Here is a 21131-nt window from a genome sequence, read left to right as displayed (position 1 = left end):
GGGTAAGTGTTACGGGCCATGATGGAGTCTGAAAAGGTGGGTTTTCAGACTCCGACGGAAGATTGGGAGTGAGTCTGTAGTTCTGACTGCAATGGGAAGTTCATTCCATAGTTTAGATTGGGAGTGAGGCTGCAGTTCTGACTGCAATGGGAAGTTCATTCCAAAATTTAGATTGGGAGTGAGTCTGTAGTTCTGACTGCAATGGGAAGTTCATTCCATAGTTTAGATTGGGAGTGAGTCTGTATTTCTGACTGCAATGGGAAGTTAATTCCATAGTTTAGATTGGGAGTGAGTCTGTAGTTCTGACTGCAATGGGAAGTTCATTCCATAGTTTAGATTGGGAGTGAGTCTGTATTTCTGACTGCAATGGGAAGTTAATTCCATAGTTTAGATTGGGAGTGAGTCTGTATTTCTGACTGCAATGGGAAGTTCATTCCATAGTTTAGATTGGGAGTGAGTCTGTAGTTCTGACTGCAATGGGAAGTTTTCCGAAAAACGCTCCATTTTAGTCACCGCTAAACCCCTTATCCCTAAACTTCTTTGCCTTTTTTTGACTATTTTGAAAAACATTTTTGAATAGTTCAACTAGCCAATCTACATTGTCACGTTGTGAGCTTGTAGAACTGGCCATTTTTTTGCAAAATAGTAAAAAAAGAAGTTTAGGGGTACGGGATTTAGCGGCGATGAAAATGTTCTAGTGTTAAAAGCGTTTATTTTGAAACAAAACGGGTAAAAAAAAATAACTTTTATTTTGAAAGGCAAAAACCAAAAGGTTGACCCGGAAGTATCTGCAGCAGTCTGTCAGTCCGCAGGTCAGAACTGCCTGTCTGTCTGTCTGTCTGTCTGTCTGCCTGTCTGTCTGTCTGAATCCAGCCTAGAATCTCCAACGGTTTTTGACGTTTGGTGTGACTGACGATGACGATGATGATGAAGAGTAAGATGTCTGCAGGAGAGGTGAGGAAGACGAGGCTGTGTGTGTGCGCGTGCACGCCGGTGCAGATCTAATACCAGATCTGTAAACACCTTAGAGGAGGTAAGAATAACATGATCTATATATCTCACACACACACACACACACACACACACACACGCGCGCGCGCGCACGCTAACGGCGTCGCTCGCCGACAAAAACGTGTAGTCTTGCAGATCTGATCTGTGCGTGCGTTTTGTCGCCGCGTTCTCTTCTGTCTAGCATTGTCGCTGACAACACACACACCAAGACACCATCAATTGGCGAGCAATGATTCATGAATGCATGCCTGCTTTTGTGTGTGTGTGTCTGTCTGAGTCTGGCTCAATGGGTTTTGATTTTTTTTAGATTTATTTATTTTTAAAATTTGTTTTGGAGGGGGTGTTAAATAGCAGATCTACAAGCCCACAGCGCGTCGCCTCAGCGACGCGCTGTGGGCTTGTAGATCTGCTATTCTCCTACGCCTGACACCCTCTTGCGCTGAACCATAAGTCTCCATCATTGTATGGCTGTGATCTCGTTGTGAAGATTATTCATATTTTTAGGAAACGTGTCAGTTGAACTCATTAATTATTCACGCTTTATTCAATTAACCTGAATTACAGGGAGCAACATGTCTGTATTATGCATTAGTGTACTGTTATATTTTGTACTAAGTGATATTTATTTGTATATATTTATTTGAGGGGCGCTAGCCCCTCCTATAAACAGCTTTTGTCCCCAAACGTCAATATTCGGAGAAATGACGTCAGAATTCCTCTAAATGTGACGTAAATTAAACATAAAAAACATTAAACGCCAAGTTGACATTGAAGGGAAACTTTACATCATTGAGTACCACAGACGAATAACAAGTCCACACTATTGATCCATAATATATAAATGATAGATAAGGGTTCAGGACAACGAGGCCTTTTCGTGGAGGGGTCAGTCTGAAATTTGGACTTAGACTGTTTTTCGTCTGTGGTACTATGTAAATGAGCAAATCAGCCAACCAATCACAGGCAACAGGCATTCTGATTGGCCAGTATGACATGATGATGTACGTTGATAAAGAGCGCCCCTCACTTCACACAGGTGTGATTTTTAGTTTTCTTAATAACGGTTCATAATGTGAATAAGTGTTATTCACACAGGCTGATTTTAACATATTTGATTTGACCTGACATAATTTAGGATATCTGGGGAGATTTCATCACATGGTGAATAAAACACAACTATTTATTATTGTAGACGAATTATGCTGCTTCTAAATGAATGAAGGAATGAATGTAGGCTGGGCTGCATGAATGAATGAATGAATGAATGAATGAATTTAGGCTGGGCTGCAAGAATGAATCAATGAATGAATGTAGGCTGGGCTGCAAGAATGAATGAATCAATGAATGAATGTAGGCTGGGCTGCAAGAATGAATCAATGAATGAATGTAGGCTGGGCTGCAAGAATGAATTAATGAATGAATGAATGAATGTAGGCTGGGCTGCAAGAATGAATGAATCAATGTAGGCTGGGCTGCAATAATGAATCAATTATGAATGTAGGCTGGGCTGCAAGAATGAATGAATGAATGTAGGCTGGGCTGCAATAATGAATCAATTAATGAATGTAGGCTGGGCTGCAAGAATGAATGAATGAATGAATGAAATGCATGAATGAATGAATGAATGTAGGCTGTGCTGAATGAATGAATGAATGAATGTAGGCTGGGCTGAATGAATTAATGAATTAATGAATTAATGAGGGCTGGGCTGAATGAATGAATGAATGTAGGCTGGGCTGCATGAATGAATAAATGAATGAAGGCTGGGCTGCATGAATGAATGAATGGTCCAACTAGAACCCTTGGTTCTGTGTCTCTGGTTCTGTGTCTCTGGTTCAACTAGAACCCCTGGTTCTGTGTCTCTGGTTCTGTGTCTCTGGTTCAACTAGAACCCCTGGTTCTGTGTCTCTGGTTCTGTGTCTCTGGTTCAACTACAACCCTTGGTTCTGTGTCTCTGGTTCTGTGTCTCTGGTTCAACTAGAACCCCTGGTTCTGTGTCTCTGGTTCAACTAGAACCCCTGGTTCTGTGTCTCTGGTTCTGTGTCTCTGGTTCAACTAGAACCCCTGGTTCTGTGTCTCTGGTTCTGTGTCTCTGGTTCAACTAGAACCCCTGGTTCTGTGTCTCTGTGTCTCTGGTTCAACTAGAACCCTTGGTTCTGTGTCTCTGGTTCAACTAGAACCCCTGGTTCTGTGTCTCTGGTTCAACTAGAACCCCTGGTTCTGTGTCTCTGGTTCTGTGTCTCTGGTTCCTGGTTCTGTGTCTCTCTGGTTGGACTCCTAGAAAAAGCCCTCTCTCTGCCCGCGTTTGCTCTGCTCTAGGAAACCGTATGTGGGACACGGTCGGTCGTTTCGGGTCAACCTAAAAAAAAAAAAGAACCTCTTCTATTTCTGCTCAGCGAGGCCACCTGGGAAGCACCCTGTAACCGCTTGATTCATTACATACTGAGAAGCACCCTGTAACCGCTGGATTCATTACATACTGGGAAGCACCCTGTAACCGCTGGATTCATTACATACTGAGAAGCACCCTGTAACCGCTGGATTCATTACATACTGAGAAGCACCCTGTAACCGCTGGATTCATTACATACTGAGAAGCACCCTGTAACCGCTGGATTCATTACATACTGAGAAGCACCCTGTAACCGCTGGATTCATTACATACTGAGAAGCACCCTGTAACCGCTGGATTCATTACATACTGAGAAGCACCCTGTAACCGCTGGATTCATTACATACTGAGAAGCACCCTGTAACCGCTGGATTCATTACATACTGAGAAGCACCCTGTAACCGCTGGATTCATTACATACTGAGAAGCACCCTGTAACCGCTGGATTCATTGTCTCCACCAGGCCAAAGGCTTGGGGAGAGAGTATGTTTTGCACTCCGTGTGTGTGTGTGTGTGTGTGTCCGTCCGTCCGTCCTTCCGTCCGTCTGTGAACAGCTAATCTCCGGCACCGTTAACCCGGTCGATGCCAAACTTTGCACACACACTCCCTGGATGCCAACGATGAACCTCTGCCCCACATTTTCCAGAACGGCCTGTTATAGCGCCACCATGAGGCAGCTTTTCACATGTTTTACCTAAAACTGCACCGATCTGCGTGAAACGTTGCATGCACACTCCCTAGAGGCCAAGGACAAACCCTTTGACCTGCATTTTCCCGCAGTTATTGATATTACTCCTCCAGATTCTGTCCAAAAATCTCACAAATCGTTACACAGTATATCTATGGTCATGTGCTCAAGTCGGATCTGTCCGAGATTTCATATTCCATCCTAATTGGCTATAATTGGCTTTCACAGTTTGCAAGATTGCCCCGTTTTGAACAAAAGCCTCAAATCATGAACGCAGCATGCAATTTACGTGAAATCTTTCACACATTTTCTTACTAGGCTGAGGAATATATCCCACCCTTTTCACATTGGCCTGTTATAGCGCCACCAACAGGTTGATTTTTGCAAAACACATTTTTGGAACAAAATGCCTAAAAAACATGTTTATATTAATCCTAAACATTTTGCCAAACATCTCACACAGTCCTATCCTCCTGGTGGAGACCCTTGGTGGAGGCACTTTTTCTAGTTACATACTGGGAAGCACCCTGTAACCGCTGGATTCATTACATACTGAGAAGCACCCTGTAACCGCTGGATTCATTACATACTGAGAAGCACCCTGTAACCGCTGGATTCATTACATACTGAGAAGCACCCTGTAACCGCTGGATTCATTACATACTGGGAAGCACCCTGTAACCGCTGGATTCATTACATACTGGGAAGCACCCTGTAACCGCTGGATTCATTACATACTGAGAAGCACCCTGTAACCGCTGGATTCATTACATACTGAGAAGCACCCTGTAACCGCTGGATTCATTACATACTGAGAAGCACCCTGTAACCGCTGGATTCATTACATACTGAGAAGCACCCTGTAACCGCTGGATTCATTACATACTGAGAAGCACCCTGTAACCGCTGGATTCATTGTCTCCACCAGGCCGAAGGCTTGGGGAGAGAGTATGTTTTGCACTCCGTCCGTGTGTGTGTGTGTGTCTGTCCGTCCTTCCGTCCGTCTGTGAACAGCTAATCTCCGGCACCGTTAACCCGGTCGATGCCAAACTTTGCACACACACTCCCTGGATGCCAACGATGAACCTCTGCCCCACATTTTCCAGAACGGCCTGTTATAGCGCCACCATGAGGCAGCTTTTCACATGTTTTACCTAAAACTGCACCGATCTGCGTGAAACGTTGCATGCACACTCCCTAGAGGCCAAGGACAAACCCTTTGACCTGCATTTTCCGCATCTGCCTTTTATAGCGCCACCAGGAGGCCGACTTTTGTAAAACACATTTATTGATATTACTCCTCCAGATTCTGTCCAAACATCTCACAAATCGTTACACAGTATATCTATGGTCATGTGCTCAAGTCGGATCTGTCCGAGATTTCATATTCCATCCTAATTGGCTATAATTGGCTTTCACAGTTTGCAAGATTGCCCCGTTTTGAACAAAAGCCTCAAATCATGAACGCAGCATGCAATTTACGTGAAATCTTTCACACATTTTCTTACTAGGCTGAGGAATATATCCCACCCTTTTCACATTGGCCTGTTATAGCGCCACCAACAGGTTGATTTTTGCAAAACACATTTTTGGAACGAAATGCCTAAAAAACATGTTTATATTAATCCTAAACATTTTGCCAAACATCTCACACAGTCCTATCCTCCTGGTGGAGACCCTTGGTGGAGGCACTTTTTCTAGTTACATACTGGGAAGCACCCTGTAACCGCTGGATTCATTACATACTGAGAAGCACCCTGTAACCGCTGGATTCATTACATACTGAGAAGCACCCTGTAACCGCTGGATTCATTACATACTGAGAAGCACCCTGTAACCGCTGGATTCATTACATACTGAGAAGCACCCTGTAACCGCTGGATTCATTGTCTCCACCAGGCCGAAGGCTTGGGGAGAGAGTATGTTTTGCACTCTGTCCGTCCGTCCGTGTGTCCGTGTGTCCGTCCGTCCGTGTGTCCGTCCGTCTGTGAACAGCTAATCTCCGGCACCGTTAATAATAGAGACAATACACCATAAATAAATACTGAAACCAGATATAATCATTAGGGAAGGTGTATGCATGTACTATGTGTACTATATGTAAACTCTTCATTTCCACTTTCCAGCCATTTAGTTGCAAACACATTTTTTTTTAAATGATTTGGGGACCCCCAAAAATAATTTGGCGACCCCCCCCCGAGGGGTCGCGACCCACGGGTTGAGAACCCCTGCTCTATAGTGTATACGCATAGTTTCATTGTACAGATATTCCACTGTTAGGTTCGTAGCTTACGTAGGATTCATGATGACTATTTTTCAAGTACCGTATCATCGTATGTGATGTATCACCATGTGTTGTTCTTGCTTTCTGTAAATCCCTCTGGATTAAGAGCGTCTGATAAATTACTACATTGTAAATTGTGGCAGCCAAGTCAAAGGATGTTTGCTTTACGCCGTGTGTGTGTGTGTGTGTGTCTCTGCGTGCGTGCGTGCGTGCGTGCGTGCGTGCGTGCGTGCGTGCGTGCGTGCGTGCGTGCCTGCCATAGGTCAGGTGGTCAGCAGCAGTGAGTGAGTGATGACCGGAGCGGAGACGGACGAGGACAACATCCCTCTGGGAGAACGCAAGACGGTCACAGACTTCTGTTACCTCCTGGACAAGTCTAAGCAGCTGTTCAATGGTCTCAGGTCAGTTCTGTTACCTCCTGGACAAGTCTAAGCAGCTGTTCAATGGTCTCAGGTCAGTTCTGTTACCTCCTGGACAAGTCTAAGCAGCTGTTCAATGGTCTCAGGTCAGTTCTGTTCCTGGACAAGTCTAAGCAGCTGTTCAATGGTCTCAGGTCAGTTCTGTTACCTCCTGGACAAGTCTAAGCAGCTGTTCAATGGTCTCCGGTCAGTGCTGTTACCTTCTGGACAAGTCTAAGCAGCTGTTCAATGGTCTCAGGTCAGTTCTGTTACCTCCTGGACAAGTCTAATCAGCTGTTCAATGGTCTCAGGTCAGTTCTGTTACCTCCTGGACAAGTCTAAGCAGCTGTTCAATGGTCTCAGGTCTGTTCTGTTACCTCCTGGACAAGTCTAAGCAGCTGTTCAATGGTCTCAGGTCAGTTATGTTACCTCCTAGACTAGTCTAAGCAGCTGTTCAATGGTCTCAGGTCAGTTCTAAACCTCATTCTGGGCAGGAACCCCTTTTGGTGTTTTAAGCATTATGTTATACTTTAGCTATTGAAAAATGGCAGATCTACGGTGCCGCGCTACGAGCTTGTAGGTCTGCTATTTTTTTTAAATCGTTAAAATGTGGCGCAAATCTTGGAATATATATTCTTTCAGAGTGAAAACACCCGCTAAAACACACCCTATAAACAGGCCTTAATATCGTATTATCCGACACAAATTAACCAATCTTTCTCATCCGTACAATTTCACTGGAGCGCGCAGCGCACAACTGCATGATGATCCTGTCATACAGGCAGAAAGAGAACATCCCGACAGTCATATTTCACTATATATCTCTCTCTGTTAACAGAGACCTTCCTCAGTACGGACACAAACAGTGGCAGTCATATTTCGGACGGACGTTTGACGTCTACACCAAGCTGTGGAAGTTCCAGCAGCAGCACAGGTACCCATGACACCCTGTACACCCTTCATCTGAACCCATGACACCCTGTACACCCTTCATCTGAACCCATGACACCCTGTACAGGCTTCATCTGAACCCATGACACCCTGTACAGGCTTCATCTGAACCCATGACACCCTGTACACCCACTTTATAGCAATGATTACTGTCACAATATAGCTTAAAACAGGGTTTGATGATGGAGAGGTCCACAATAGTTCCACACTCACTCCAGAGGGCCACAATAGTTCCACACTCACTCCAGAGGGCCACAATAGTTCCACACTCACTCCAGAGGGCCACAATAGTTCCACACTCACTCCAGAGGGCCACTATAGTCCCACACTCACTCCAGAGGGCCACTATAGTTCCACACTCACTCCAGAGGGCCACAATAGTTCCACACTCACTCCAGAGGGCCACAATAGTTCCACACTCACTCCAGAGGGCCACTATAGTTCCACACTCACTCCAGAGGGCCACTATAGTCCCACACTCACTCCAGAGGGCCACTATAGTTCCACACTCACTCCAGAGGGCCACTATAGTCCCACACTCACTCCAGAGGGCCACTATAGTCCCACACTCACTCCAGAGGGCCACTATAGTTCCACACTCACTCCAGAGGGCCACTATAGTTCCACACTCACTCCAGAGGGCCACTATAGTTCCACACTCACTCCAGAGGGCCACTATAGTTCCACACTCACTCCAGAGGGCCACTATAGTTCCACACTCACTCCAGATGGCCACTACATTTCCACACTCACTCCAGAGGGTCACTATATTTCATTATATTTACACAGTCACTCCATATTTTCACTTTTTTCATAAATCATTCATCATTAGTTTGTCACACAAAAGTAGCATAAATAGCCGATCTACAAGCATTGTGATTTTGGGCTTGTAAATCTGCTATTTTTGTTATTATATTTTTTGAAATTGGAAAGCCAAAAAGTAGAGTCTTAATTTAATTTCAAAGTAACTTCATGGTGCAATTAATGTTTTTGACCAGGTGTTTATAATTAATGTTTGTGATCTGGCAGGTGTTTATAATTAATGTTTGTGATCTGGCAGGTGTTTATAATTAATGTTTGTGATCAGGCAGGTGTTTATAATTAATGTTTTTGATCAGGCAGGTGTTTATAACTATAATTAATGTTTTTGATCAGGCAGGTGTTTATAACTATAATTCATGTTTTTGATCAGGCAGGTGTTTATAACTATAATTAATGTTTTTGATCAGGCAGGTGTTTATAATTAATGTTTGATCAGGCAGGTGTTTATAATTAATGTTTGTGATCAGGCAGGTGTTTATAATGAATGTTATTGATCAGGCAGGTGTTTATAATGAATGTTTGTGATCAGGCAGGTGTTTATAACTGTAATTAATGTTTGTGATCAGGCAGGTGTTTATAATTAATGTTTGTGATCAGGCAGGTGTTTATAATTAATGTTTGTGATCAGGCAGGTGTTTATAATTAATGTTTGTGATCAGGCAGGTGTTTATAATTAATGTTTGTGATCAGGCAGGTGCTGGACAGCCGGTATGGGCTGAAGAGATGGCAGATCGGAGAAGTTGCATCCAAGATCGGACAGCTTTACTACCACTACTAGTAAGTACCAGTAACACTAGTACCAGTAATACTGAGAATACTTATTACCACTACTAGTAAGTACCAGTAACACTAGTACCAGTAATACTGAGAATACTGAGAATACTGAGACCAGTAATCCATGCCGAAGGCATGGGGAGAGAGTATGTTTTGCACTCCGTCCGTCCGTCCGTGTGTCCATCCGTCCGTGTGTCCGTCCGTCAGTCTGTGAACAGCTAATCTCTGGCACTGTTGGCTTGATCGCAGCCATACTCTGTACACACACTCCCTGAATGCCAGAGCTGAACCTCTGCTCCAAAGTTTTCACATTGGGCTGTTATAGCGCCACCAGGAGGCCGCTTTGTGCAAAACAAATGTTTTGAAAGTACACCTACAGATTTTGTCCAAACATTACGCAAATTGGTACACAGTCTCTCTAGAGCCATTCAACGAAACGGGTCCTTCAGATTTCTCAGACTCCATCCTGATTGGCTACGATTGGCTTCCAAAGTTCGCAGAAGTGCTCCGTTTCAAACAAAATGCTGCAAATCATGAACACATCGTGTGATTTCCGTGAAATTGTGCACGCACATTCCCACTAGGCCGAGGAAGAAATGCCACTTGAATATTTTCAACTCAGCCTCATGGTGGCGCTATAACTGGCCGATTTGTGTTTTTACCTATAACTGCACCGATCTGTGTAAAACCATGTATGCACACTCCCTAGAGGCCAAGGAAAAACCTTTGCCTGGCATTTTTCACATCTGCTCTTTATAGCGCCACCAGGAGGCCGACATATGTAAAACACATTTTCTAATATTGCTCCTTCAGATTTTATCCAAATTTCACGCAAATTGGTACACATGCTCTCCATAGTCATGTGATCTGTTTGATTTCTCATAATTATCCATCCTGATTGGCTACGATTGGCTTCTAAAGTTTTCAGGAGTAGCCCGTTTTGGGCCACAACTCCTCAACGCAGCGTCCGATTGCGGTGAAACTGTGCATGCCTATTCCCACTGAGGCTGACGAAGAAATGCCACTTGACAGTTTTCAAATCAGCCTCATGGTGGCGCTACAACAGGCCAAGTCGCGTCACACACACACACACACACACACACACACACACACACACACACACACACACACACACACACACACAAACCCAAATAAACATGTTTATATTACTCCTAAACATTTTGCCAAACATCACACACACTCCTATCCTCCTGGTGGAGACCTGTGCCCAGAAGGGCACTTTTTCTAGTTTATAGTGAGTTCTAGTATTTAGAAAAGCAGTCGTATTGTAGTTTTCATGGTCCAGTCTTCATGTTATAATGTATTAATGGTCCAGTCTTCATGGTCCAGTCTTCATGGTCCAGTCTTCATGTTATAATGTCTTCATGGTCCAGTCTTCATGTTATAATGTATTCATGGTCCAGTCTTCATGGTCCAGTCTTCATGTTATAATGTCTTCATGGTCCAGTCTCCATGTTATAATGTATTCATGGTCCAGTCTTCATGGTCCAGTCTTCATGGTCCAGTCTTCATGTTATAATGTCTTCATGGTCCAGTCTTCATGTTATAATGTCTTCATGGTCCAGTCTTCATGTTATAATGTATTAATGGTCCAGTCTTCATGGTCCAGTCTTCATGGTCCTGTCTTCATGTTATAATGTATTCATGGTCCAGTCTTCATGGTCCAGTCTTCATGTTATAATGTCGTCATGGTCCAGTCTTCATGTTATAATGTCTTCATGGTCCAGTCTTCATGTTATAATGTATTCATGGTCCAGTCTTCATGGTCCAGTCTTCATGGTCCAGTCTTCATGTTATAATGTCTTCATGGTCCAGTCTTCATGTTATAATGTCTTCATGGTCCAGTCTTCATGTTATAATGTATTAATGGTCCAGTCTTCATGGTCCAGTCTTCATGGTCCTGTCTTCATGTTATAATGTATTCATGGTCCAGTCTTCATGGTGCAGTCTTCATGTTATGATGTCTTCATGGTCCAGTCTTCATGGTCCAGTCTTCATGTTATGATGTCTTCATGGTCCAGTCTTCATGGTCCAGTCTTCATGTTATAATGTCTTCATGGTCCAGTCTTCATGTTTTCATGTATTCATGGTCCAGTCTTCATGTTATAATGTCTTCATGGTCCAGTCTTCATGTTATAATGTCTTCATGGTCCAGTCTTCATGTTATAATGTCTTCATGGTCCAGTCTTCATGGTCCAGTCTTCATGTTATAATGTCTTCATGGTCCAGTCTTCATGTTATAATGTCTTCATGGTCCAGTCTTCATGGTCCAGTCTTCATGTTATAATGTATTCATGGTCCAGTCTTCATGTTATAATGTCTTCATGGTCCAGTCTTCATGTTATAATGTCTTCATGGTCCAGTCTTCATGTTATAATGTCTTCATGGTCCAGTCTTCATGGTCCAGTCTTCATGTTATAATGTATTCATGGTCCAGTCTTCATGTTATAATGCATTCATGGTCCAGTCTTCATGTTATGATGTATTCATGGTCCAGTCTTCATGTTATAATGTCTTCATGGTCCAGTCTTCATGGTCCAGTCTTCATGTTATAATGTCTTCATGGTCATGTCTTCATGTTATAATGTATTCATGGTCCAGTCTTCATGGTCCAGTCTTCATGGTCCAGTCTTCATGTTATAATGTATTCATGGTCCAGTCTTCATGGTCCAGTCTTCATGGTCCAGTCTTCATGTTATAATGTCTTCATGGTCCAGTCTTCATGTTATAATGTATTCATGGTCCAGTCTTCATGGTCCAGTCTTCATGGTCCTGTCTTCATGTTATAATGTATTCATGGTCCAGTCTTCATGGTCCAGTCTTCATGTTATGATGTCTTCATGGTCCAGTCTTCATGTTATAATGTATTCATGGTCCAGTCTTCATGTTATAATGTATTAATGGTCCAGTCTTCATGGTCCAGTCTTCCTGGTCCAGTCTTCATGGTCCAGTCTTCATGTTATAATGTCTTCATGGTCCAGTCTTCATGGTCCAGTCTTCATGGTCCAGTCTTCATGTTATAATGTCTTCATGGTCCAGTCTTCATGTTATAATGTCTTCATGGTCCAGTCTTCATGTTATAATGTCTTCATGGTCCAGTCTTCATGGTCCAGTCTCCTTGTTATAATGTCTCCATGATCCAGTCTTCATGGTCCAGTCTTCATGGTCCAGTCTTCATGTTATAATGTCTTCATGGTCCAGTCTTCATGTTATAATGTCGTCATGGTCCAGTCTTCATCGTCCAGTCTTCATCGTCCAGTCTTCATGGTCCAGTCTTCATGTTTTAATACAGTCCATGTTATATTTTCAGTCTCCGTACGTCAGAGACCAGCTACCTGAACGAGGCCTTCTCCTTCTACTCAGCCATCCGCCAGAGATCTTACTACTACCAGGTCAACAAGGAGGACAGGTGATACTACTAGTACTACTACTACTACTACATGTACTATTACTACTACTACTACTACTACTACTACCAGGTCAACAAGGAGGACAGGTAATACTACTAGTACTACTACTACTACATGTACTATTACTACTACTACTACTACTACTACCAGGTCAACAAGGAGGACAGGTAATACTACTAGTACTACTACTACTACTACATGTACTATTACTACTACTACTACTACTACTACTACTACATGTACTATTACTAATACTACTACTACTACATGTACTATTACTACTACTGCTACTACTACTACTACTACTACTACAGGTACTATTACTACTACTACTACTACTACTACTACTACTACTACTACAGATACTATTACTACTACTACTACTACCAGGTCAACAAGGAGGACAGGTAATACTACTACTACTACTACTACTACTACTACTACTACTACTACTACTACATGTACTATTACTACTACTACTACCAGGTCAACAAGGAGGACAGGTAATACTACTACTACTACTACTACTACATGTACTATTACTACTACTACTACCAGGTCAACAAGGAGGACAGGTAATACTACTATTACTACTACTACTACTACATGTACTATTACTACTACTACTACTACTACTACAGGTACTATTACTACTACTACTACTACTAGTACTATTACTAATACTAGTACTACTACTACTACTACTACTACTACTACTACTAAGATTATTTATAAACCAGAGATCTTACTACAACCAGGTCAACAAGGAGGACACATTAAGCAGGTCTAAGACCTGCTTAATGTGCTTTAACACACATTTGATGTTAAGCGTGGATGAATTAAAATGTATCTTTCTTTCTTTCTTTCTTTCTTTATTTCTTCCTCCCCTCTCCTCCCACCTCCCCCCTCCCCTCCTCCCCCTCCTCCCCCCCTCCTCCTCATCCCCTCCTCCTCCCACCTCCCCCCTCCTCCTCTTCCCCCTCCTCCCCCCCCTCCTCCTCTTCCCCCCCCCTCCTCCCACTCCTCAACCCCTCATCCCACCTCCCACCTCCCCCCTCCTCCTCCTCATCCCCTCCTCCCACCCTTCTCCTCCTCCTCCCCCTCCCCCCCACCTCCTCCCTCCTCCTCCTCCTAATCCCCTCCTCCCACCCTTCTCCTCCTCCTCCCCCTCCCCCCACCTCCTCCTTCTCCTCCTCCCCTCCTCCTCCTCCTCTCCTCCCTCCTCCTCCCCTCCCCATCCTCCTCCTCCCTCCCCTCCCCCTCCTCCTCCTCCCCCTCCCCCATCCTCCTTCTCCTCCTCCCCCTTCCTTCTCCTCCTTCTCCTCCCCCTCCCCCATCCTCCTCCCCTCCTCCCCCTCCCCCTTCCTCCTCCTCCTCCCCTCCTCCTCCTCCTCCTCCCCCATCCTCCTCCTCCTTCTCCTCCCCCCCTCACCCTCCTCCTCCCCCTCCCCCATCCTCCACCTTCTCCTCCTCCTCCTCCTCCCCCTCCCCCATCCTCCACCTTCTCCTCCTCCTCCTCTTCCTCCTCCTCCCCTCCTCCTCCCCTCCTCCTCCTCCTCCTCTCCTCCTCCTCCTCCCCCATCCTCCTCCTCCTTCTCCTCCCCCCCTCACCCTCCCCCTCCTCCAGGCCAGAGCTGGTGGTGAAGAAGCTTAGATACTACGCTCGCTACATCGTGGTGTGTTTACTGCTCAACAAGATGGATCTGGTCAAAGTCTTAGTGAAGGTATTGATGTCACAAAAAAGCACTGCTCATTTGATTAGTGTTTTAAAGCGCAAAAAATGCATTTTAAAACTGCTTTTAATATTTAATATCATTGTCTATGCCCCTCAAAGTTATTTCTAATGGTTTGAGCCTCAATCACCACTCTGATATAACCAGTCCTTGTCATTTCTTTCTGGACTTTGAAAGCAGTTTTAGCTGCAGTACCACAATGTCCTGAGGTGGTGAGGGCGCTGATATGCAGATTATTTAATATTTGAGTCATTAAAATACTGATGCGAAGATAAAACCAGGCTTGTTTCCATTCCATGCCAGCTTGGAAAATCAACAATGGTGGACATTGTAAACAAAGTGGAAATGCAAATTTGGAACTGAAGACTGAATAAGAGGAGGAATTATACAAAGTAGGGTGACATTGATGACATCACGATGAGGACAATGAGTGAAAACAGGCAAACAGGCAACAACAGTGACATCTGGTGGCAAATCCCTATGTCATATATGGGATCTGTGGATTCTTACATCACAGTCCACAGGCCAATCAGAGCACAGAACATCTACTGGATGTTAGAAGTTGAGTTTTATTGGATGCATTTGAGCTAAAAATAATAATTAAGAACAATTACAAAAACTTGTTTAAATGTCACAATCCCTTTAACGTATAAATGTTTACTAAATCGAAGACTATAATATAATGTTTCATATAATATTTAGACTATAATATAATGTTTCATATAATATTTAGACTATAATATAATGTTTAATATAATATTTAACAGGAACTGTCAGAGGAGATCGAGGATTACACCCAGAGGTTCAACACAGAGGACCAGATGGAATGGAACCTGGTGCTGCAGGAGGTGGCAGCGTTTGTGGAGGTAATGTACATATAATAACTAATGTACAGTCATATAATAATTACTAATGTACAGTCATATAAGAACTAATGTACAATCACAATCTAACTAATCATTTCAGATATTGCGTCCTCGGAATTTGAGGGAGGCTGACCCAGTGACTGTGCTGTTTGCTGACCCAGTGACTGTGCTGTTTCCACAGGCTGACCCAGTGACTGTGCTGTTTGCTGACCCAGTGACTGTGCTGTTTGCTGACCCAGTGACTGTGCTGTTTCCACAGGCTGACCCAGTGACTGTGCTGTTTGCTGACCCAGTGACTGAGCTGTTTGCTGACCCAGTGGCTGTGCTGTTTCCACAGGCTGACCCAGTGACTGTGCTGTTTGCTGACCCAGTGGCTGTGCTGTTTCCACAGGCTGACCCAGTGACTGAGCTGTTTGCTGACCCAGTGACTGTGCTGTTTCCACAGGCTGACCCAGTGACTGTTTCCACAGGCTGACCCAGTGACTGTGCTGTTTGCTGACCCAGTGACTGTGCTGTTTCCACAGGCTGACCCAGTGACTGAGCTGTTTGCTGACCCAGTGACTGTGCTGTTTCCACAGGCTGACCCAGTGACTGTGCTGTTTGCTGACCCAGTGACTGTGCTGTTTGCTGACCCAGTGACTGTGCTGTTTGCTGACCCAGTGACTGTGCTGTTTCCACAGGCTGACCCAGTGACTGTGCTGTTTCCACAGGCTGACCCAGTGACTGTGCTGTTTGCTGACCCAGTGACTGTGCTGTTTCCACAGGCTGACCCAGTGACTGTTTCCACAGGCTGACCCAGTGACTGTGCTGTTTGCTGACCCAGTGACTGTGCTGTTTGCTGACCCAGTGACTGTGCTGTTTGCTGACCCAGTGACTGTGCTGTTTGCTGACCCAGTGACTGTGCTGTTTGCTGACCCAGTGGCTGTGCTGTTTCCACAGGCTGACCCAGTGAGCGTATTGAGGGACAGCGGCTCTGCGTTGGTGTCCAGCCACCGGCTGCAGGACGGCTGCGTTCCGGCCCTCGAGCAAGGCATGGTGGTCGGTCAGCTCGCCCTGGCCGACGCGCTCATCATCGGAAACTGTAACAACCAGGTGTGATTCACACCTGTTAACTACACCTGTTAACTATAGTGTCACAACCAGGTTTCAACCCTTAGCTCCTTCTAATATGCACGCACGCACGCACGCACGCACGCACGCACGCACGCACGCACGCACGCACGCACGCACGCACGCACGCACGCACACACACACACATGTACGTTGATGTCAGGAGGAAACCACCCAACTCCATTTTTGAGGTTTTTGATTTGGTTCCATAAATCAGTGCTGTTGAACACCATTTACGTCTGTGTGTTGTTTATAACATATTGAACCAATAGAAAGTAGTAAAAAGTGCTTCAGATTAAACCTCAACTCCATTGGACCCTCAAACTGTCTGCTAAAGCAGCTAACTCCACCACCTCTCAAACTGTCTGCTATAAAGCAGCTAACTCCACCAACTCTCAAACTGTCTGCTAAAGCAGCTAACTCCACCACCTCTCAAACTGTCTGCTATAAAGCAGCTAACTCCACCACCTCTCCCCCTCTCAAACTGTCTGCTATAAAGCAGCTAACTCCACCACCTCTCAAACTGTCTGCTAAAGCAGCTAACTCCACCACCTCTCCCTCTCAAACTGTCTGCTAAAGCAGCTAACTCCACCACCTCTCCCTCTCAAACTGTCTGCTATAAAGCAGCTAACTCCACCACCTCTCCCCCTCTCAAACTGTCTGCTATAAAGCAGCTAACTCCACCACCTCTCAAACTGTCTGCTATAAAGCAGCTAACCACCACCTCTCCCCCTCTCAAACTGTCTGCTACAAAGCAGCTAACTCCACCACCTTCTCATGCAAGTAATTGATAATATATAAAGTACACCAACTTTGATGAGACATTATTGCTTTGTTTTTTAAATATAAGGTTTTCTTAATTTCCTGAAAAATTAACATTTTGGAGTTCTCAACAGCAGCCATATATACATTTCTATTTGGTCAATTATTCCTCTATTGTAACACATCTTTAGCTCCTTCTAATTCACACACAATGCGTTAAGTTGCTGTTTTTTTTTTTTCAATTGCTTTTTTTCATTTATTTAGACTATTGTTTTTTATAAACAAAGCACTTTGTTTGTGTTTGTGTTTAGGTGAAGTTCAGTGAACTAACCATCAACATGTTGTGTATTCTAGGTGTAGTTCAGTGAACTAACCATCAACATGTTGTGTATTCTAGGTGTAGTTCAGTGAACTAACCATCAACATGTTGTGTATTCTAGGTGTAGTTCAGTGAACTAACCATCAACATGTTGTGTATTTATTGTTTTAGGTGTAGTTCAGTGAACTAACCATCAACATGTTGTGTATTTATTGTTTTAGGTGTAGTTCAGTGAACTAACCATCAACATGTTGTGTATTTATTGTTTTAGGTGTAGTTCAGTGAACTAACCATCAACATGTTGTGTATTTATTGTTTTAGGTGTAGTTCAGTGAACTAACCATCAACATGTTGTGTATTTATTAGTTTAGGTGAAGTTCAGTGAACTAACCATCAACATGTTGTGTATTTATTAGTTTAGGTGAAGTTCAGTGAACTAACCATCAACATGTTGTGTATTCTAGGTGTAGTTCAGTGAACTAACCATCAACATGTTGTGTATTTATTAGTTTAGGTGTAGTTCAGTGAACTAAACATCAACATGTTGTGTATTTATTGTTTTAGGTGTAGTTCAGTGAACTAACCATCAACATGTTGTGTATTTATTGTTTTAGGTGTAGTTCAGTGAACTAACCATCAACATGTTGTGTATTTATTATTATAGGTGTAGTTCAGTGAACTAACCATCAACATGTTGTGTATTTATTGTTTTAGGTGTAGTTCAGTGAACTAACCATCAACATGTTGTGTATTTATTGTTTTAGGTGTAGTTCAGTGAACTAACCATCAACATGTTGTGTATTTATTAGTTTAGGTGTAGTTCAGTGAACTAACCATCAACATGTTGTGTATTTATTGTTTTAGGTGTAGTTCAGTGAACTAACCATCAACATGTTGTGTATTTATTAGTTTAGGTGAAGTTCAGTGAACTAACCATCAACATGTTGTGTATTTATTGTTTTAGGTGAAGTTCAGTGAACTAACCATCAACATGTTGTGTATTTATTAGTTTAGGTGAAGTTCAGTGAACTAACCATCAACATGTTGTGTGTTTATTAGTTTAGGTGAAGTTCAGTGAACTAACCATCAACATGTTGTGTATTTATTGTTTTAGGTGTAGTTCAGTGAACTAACCATCAACATGTTGTGTATTTATTGTTTTAGGTGTAGTTCAGTGAACTAACCATCAACATGTTGTGTATTTATTAGTTTAGGTGAAGTTCAGTGAACTAACCATCAACATGTTGTGTGTTTATTAGTTTAGGTGAAGTTCAGTGAACTAACCAACATGTTGTGTATTTATTGTTTTAGGTGTAGTTCAGTGAACTAACCATCAACATGTTGTGTATTTATTAGTTTAGGTGTAGTTCAGTGAACTAACCATCAACATGTTGTGTATTTATTGTTTTAGGTGTAGTTCAGTGAACTAACCATCAACATGTTGTGTATTTATTAGTTTAGGTGTAGTTCAGTGAACTAACCATCAACATGTTGTGTATTTATTGTTTTAGGTGTAGTTCAGTGAACTAACCATCAACATGTTGTGTATTTATTGTTTTAGGTGTAGTTCAGTGAACTAACCATCAACATGTTGTGTATTTATTGTTTTAGGTGTAGTTCAGTGAACTAACCATCAACATGTTGTGTATTTATTGTTTTAGGTGTAGTTCAGTGAACTAACCATCAACATGTTGTGTATTTATTAGTTTAGGTGAAGTTCAGTGAACTAACCATCAACATGTTGTGTGTTTATTAGTTTAGGTGAAGTTCAGTGAACTAACCAACATGTTGTGTATTTATTGTTTTAGGTGTAGTTCAGTGAACTAACCATCAACATGTTGTGTATTTATTAGTTTAGGTGTAGTTCAGTGAACTAACCATCAACATGTTGTGTATTTATTGTTTTAGGTGTAGTTCAGTGAACTAACCATCAACATGTTGTGTATTTATTAGTTTAGGTGTAGTTCAGTGAACTAACCATCAACATGTTGTGTATTTATTGTTTTAGGTGTAGTTCAGTGAACTAACCATCAACATGTTGTGTATTTATTGTTTTAGGTGTAGTTCAGTGAACTAACCATCAACATGTTGTGTATTTATTGTTTTAGGTGAAGTTCAGTGAACTAACCATCAACATGTTGTGTATTTATTATTCTAGGTGAAGTTCAGTGAACTAACCATCAACATGTTGTGTATTTATTGTTTTAGGTGAAGTTCAGTGAACTAACCATCAACATGTTGTGTATTTATTGTTTTAGGTGAAGTTCAGTGAACTAACCATCAACATGTTGTGTATTTATTGTTTTAGGTGTAGTTCAGTGAACTAACCATCAACATGTTGTGTATTTATTGTTTTAGGTGAAGTTCAGTGAACTAACCATCAACATGTTGTGTATTTATTGTTTTAGGTGAAGTTCAGTGAACTAACCATCAACATGTTGTGTATTTATTGTTTTAGGTGAAGTTCAGTGAACTAACCATCAACATGTTGTGTATTTATTGTTTTAGGTGAAGTTCAGTGAACTAACCATCAACATGTTGTGTATTTATTGTTTTAGGTGAAGTTCAGTGAACTAACCATCAACATGTTGTGTATTTATTGTTTTAGGTGTAGTTCAGTGAACTAACCATCAACATGTTGTGTATTTATTGTTTTAGGTGAAGTTCAGTGAACTAACCATCAACATGTTGTGTATTTATTGTTTTAGGTGAAGTTCAGTGAACTAACCATCAACATGTTGTGTATTTATTAGTTTTAGGTGAAGTTCAGTGAACTAACCATCAACATGTTGTGTATTTATTAGTTTAGGTGTAGTTCAGTGAACTAACCATCAACATGTTGTGTATTTATTGTTTTAGGTGAAGTTCAGTGAACTAACCATCAACATGTTGTGTATTTATTGTTTTAGGTGAAGTTCAGTGAACTAACCATCAACATGTTGTGTATTTATTGTTTTAGGTGTAGTTCAGTGAACTAACCATCAACATGTTGTGTATTTATTGTTTTAGGTGAAGTTCAGTGAACTAACCATCAACATGTTGTGTATTTATTGTTTTAGGTGAAGTTCAGTGAACTAACCATCGATATGTTGTGTATTTATTGTTTTAGGTGAAGTTCAGTGAACTAACCATCAACATGTTGTGTATTTATTGTTTTAGGTGTAGTTCAGTGAACTAACCATCAACATGTTGTGTATTTATTGTTTTAGGTGAAGTTCAGTGAACTAACCATCAACATGTTGTGTATTTATTGTTTTAGGTGAAGTTCAGTGAACTAACCATCGATATGTTCCGTATGCTCCAAGCGTTGGAGAGAGAGCCGGTGAATCTCACCACTCAGACCAACAAACAGGGAACGCTGGTGAGTCAAATGCTCTGGAAACTAAAGTATTTTTCTTTTTCTTTAACTGGTTCAGACGTACGTGTGGGCACGTCATAAGCAATCCATCCGACGGGGTGCTAGGACACATTTTCAATCATATCAAACGAGAGAAGAATATTCTGAATTTCTTCCTTTTTTCTTTTTTTTTAAGTTGGCCTCCAAGGCCACCATAGGAGCCCAGTGAAAAGCTGTTACCGTAATGTCTCT

The 21131-nt window shown here is 42.4% G+C and overlaps 1 protein-coding gene across 1 annotated transcript in view; it reads left to right on the top strand.

The window, feature by feature from the left end:
- The first annotated feature begins 810 nt into the window (after nt 1-810).
- Nucleotides 811-21131, top strand: part of scai (suppressor of cancer cell invasion) — a 58129-nt gene continuing 37808 nt past the window's right edge. The window contains exons 1-9 of the mRNA XM_079524743.1: nt 811-1033; nt 6639-6777; nt 7613-7708; nt 9238-9324; nt 12653-12751; nt 14380-14476; nt 15253-15351; nt 16291-16443; nt 20802-20903. Of these exons, the coding sequence (XP_079380869.1) occupies nt 6668-6777; nt 7613-7708; nt 9238-9324; nt 12653-12751; nt 14380-14476; nt 15253-15351; nt 16291-16443; nt 20802-20903 (843 nt within the window). The 5' untranslated portion in view covers nt 811-1033; nt 6639-6667. The remainder of the gene's footprint in view (nt 1034-6638; nt 6778-7612; nt 7709-9237; nt 9325-12652; nt 12752-14379; nt 14477-15252; nt 15352-16290; nt 16444-20801; nt 20904-21131) is intronic.

This window comes from Electrona antarctica (genome assembly GCF_951216825.1).
Source record: "Electrona antarctica genome assembly, chromosome: 16".
Lineage (NCBI taxonomy): Eukaryota > Metazoa > Chordata > Actinopteri > Myctophiformes > Myctophidae > Electrona > Electrona antarctica.
This window is presented reverse-complemented; position numbering and strand designations above follow the sequence as displayed.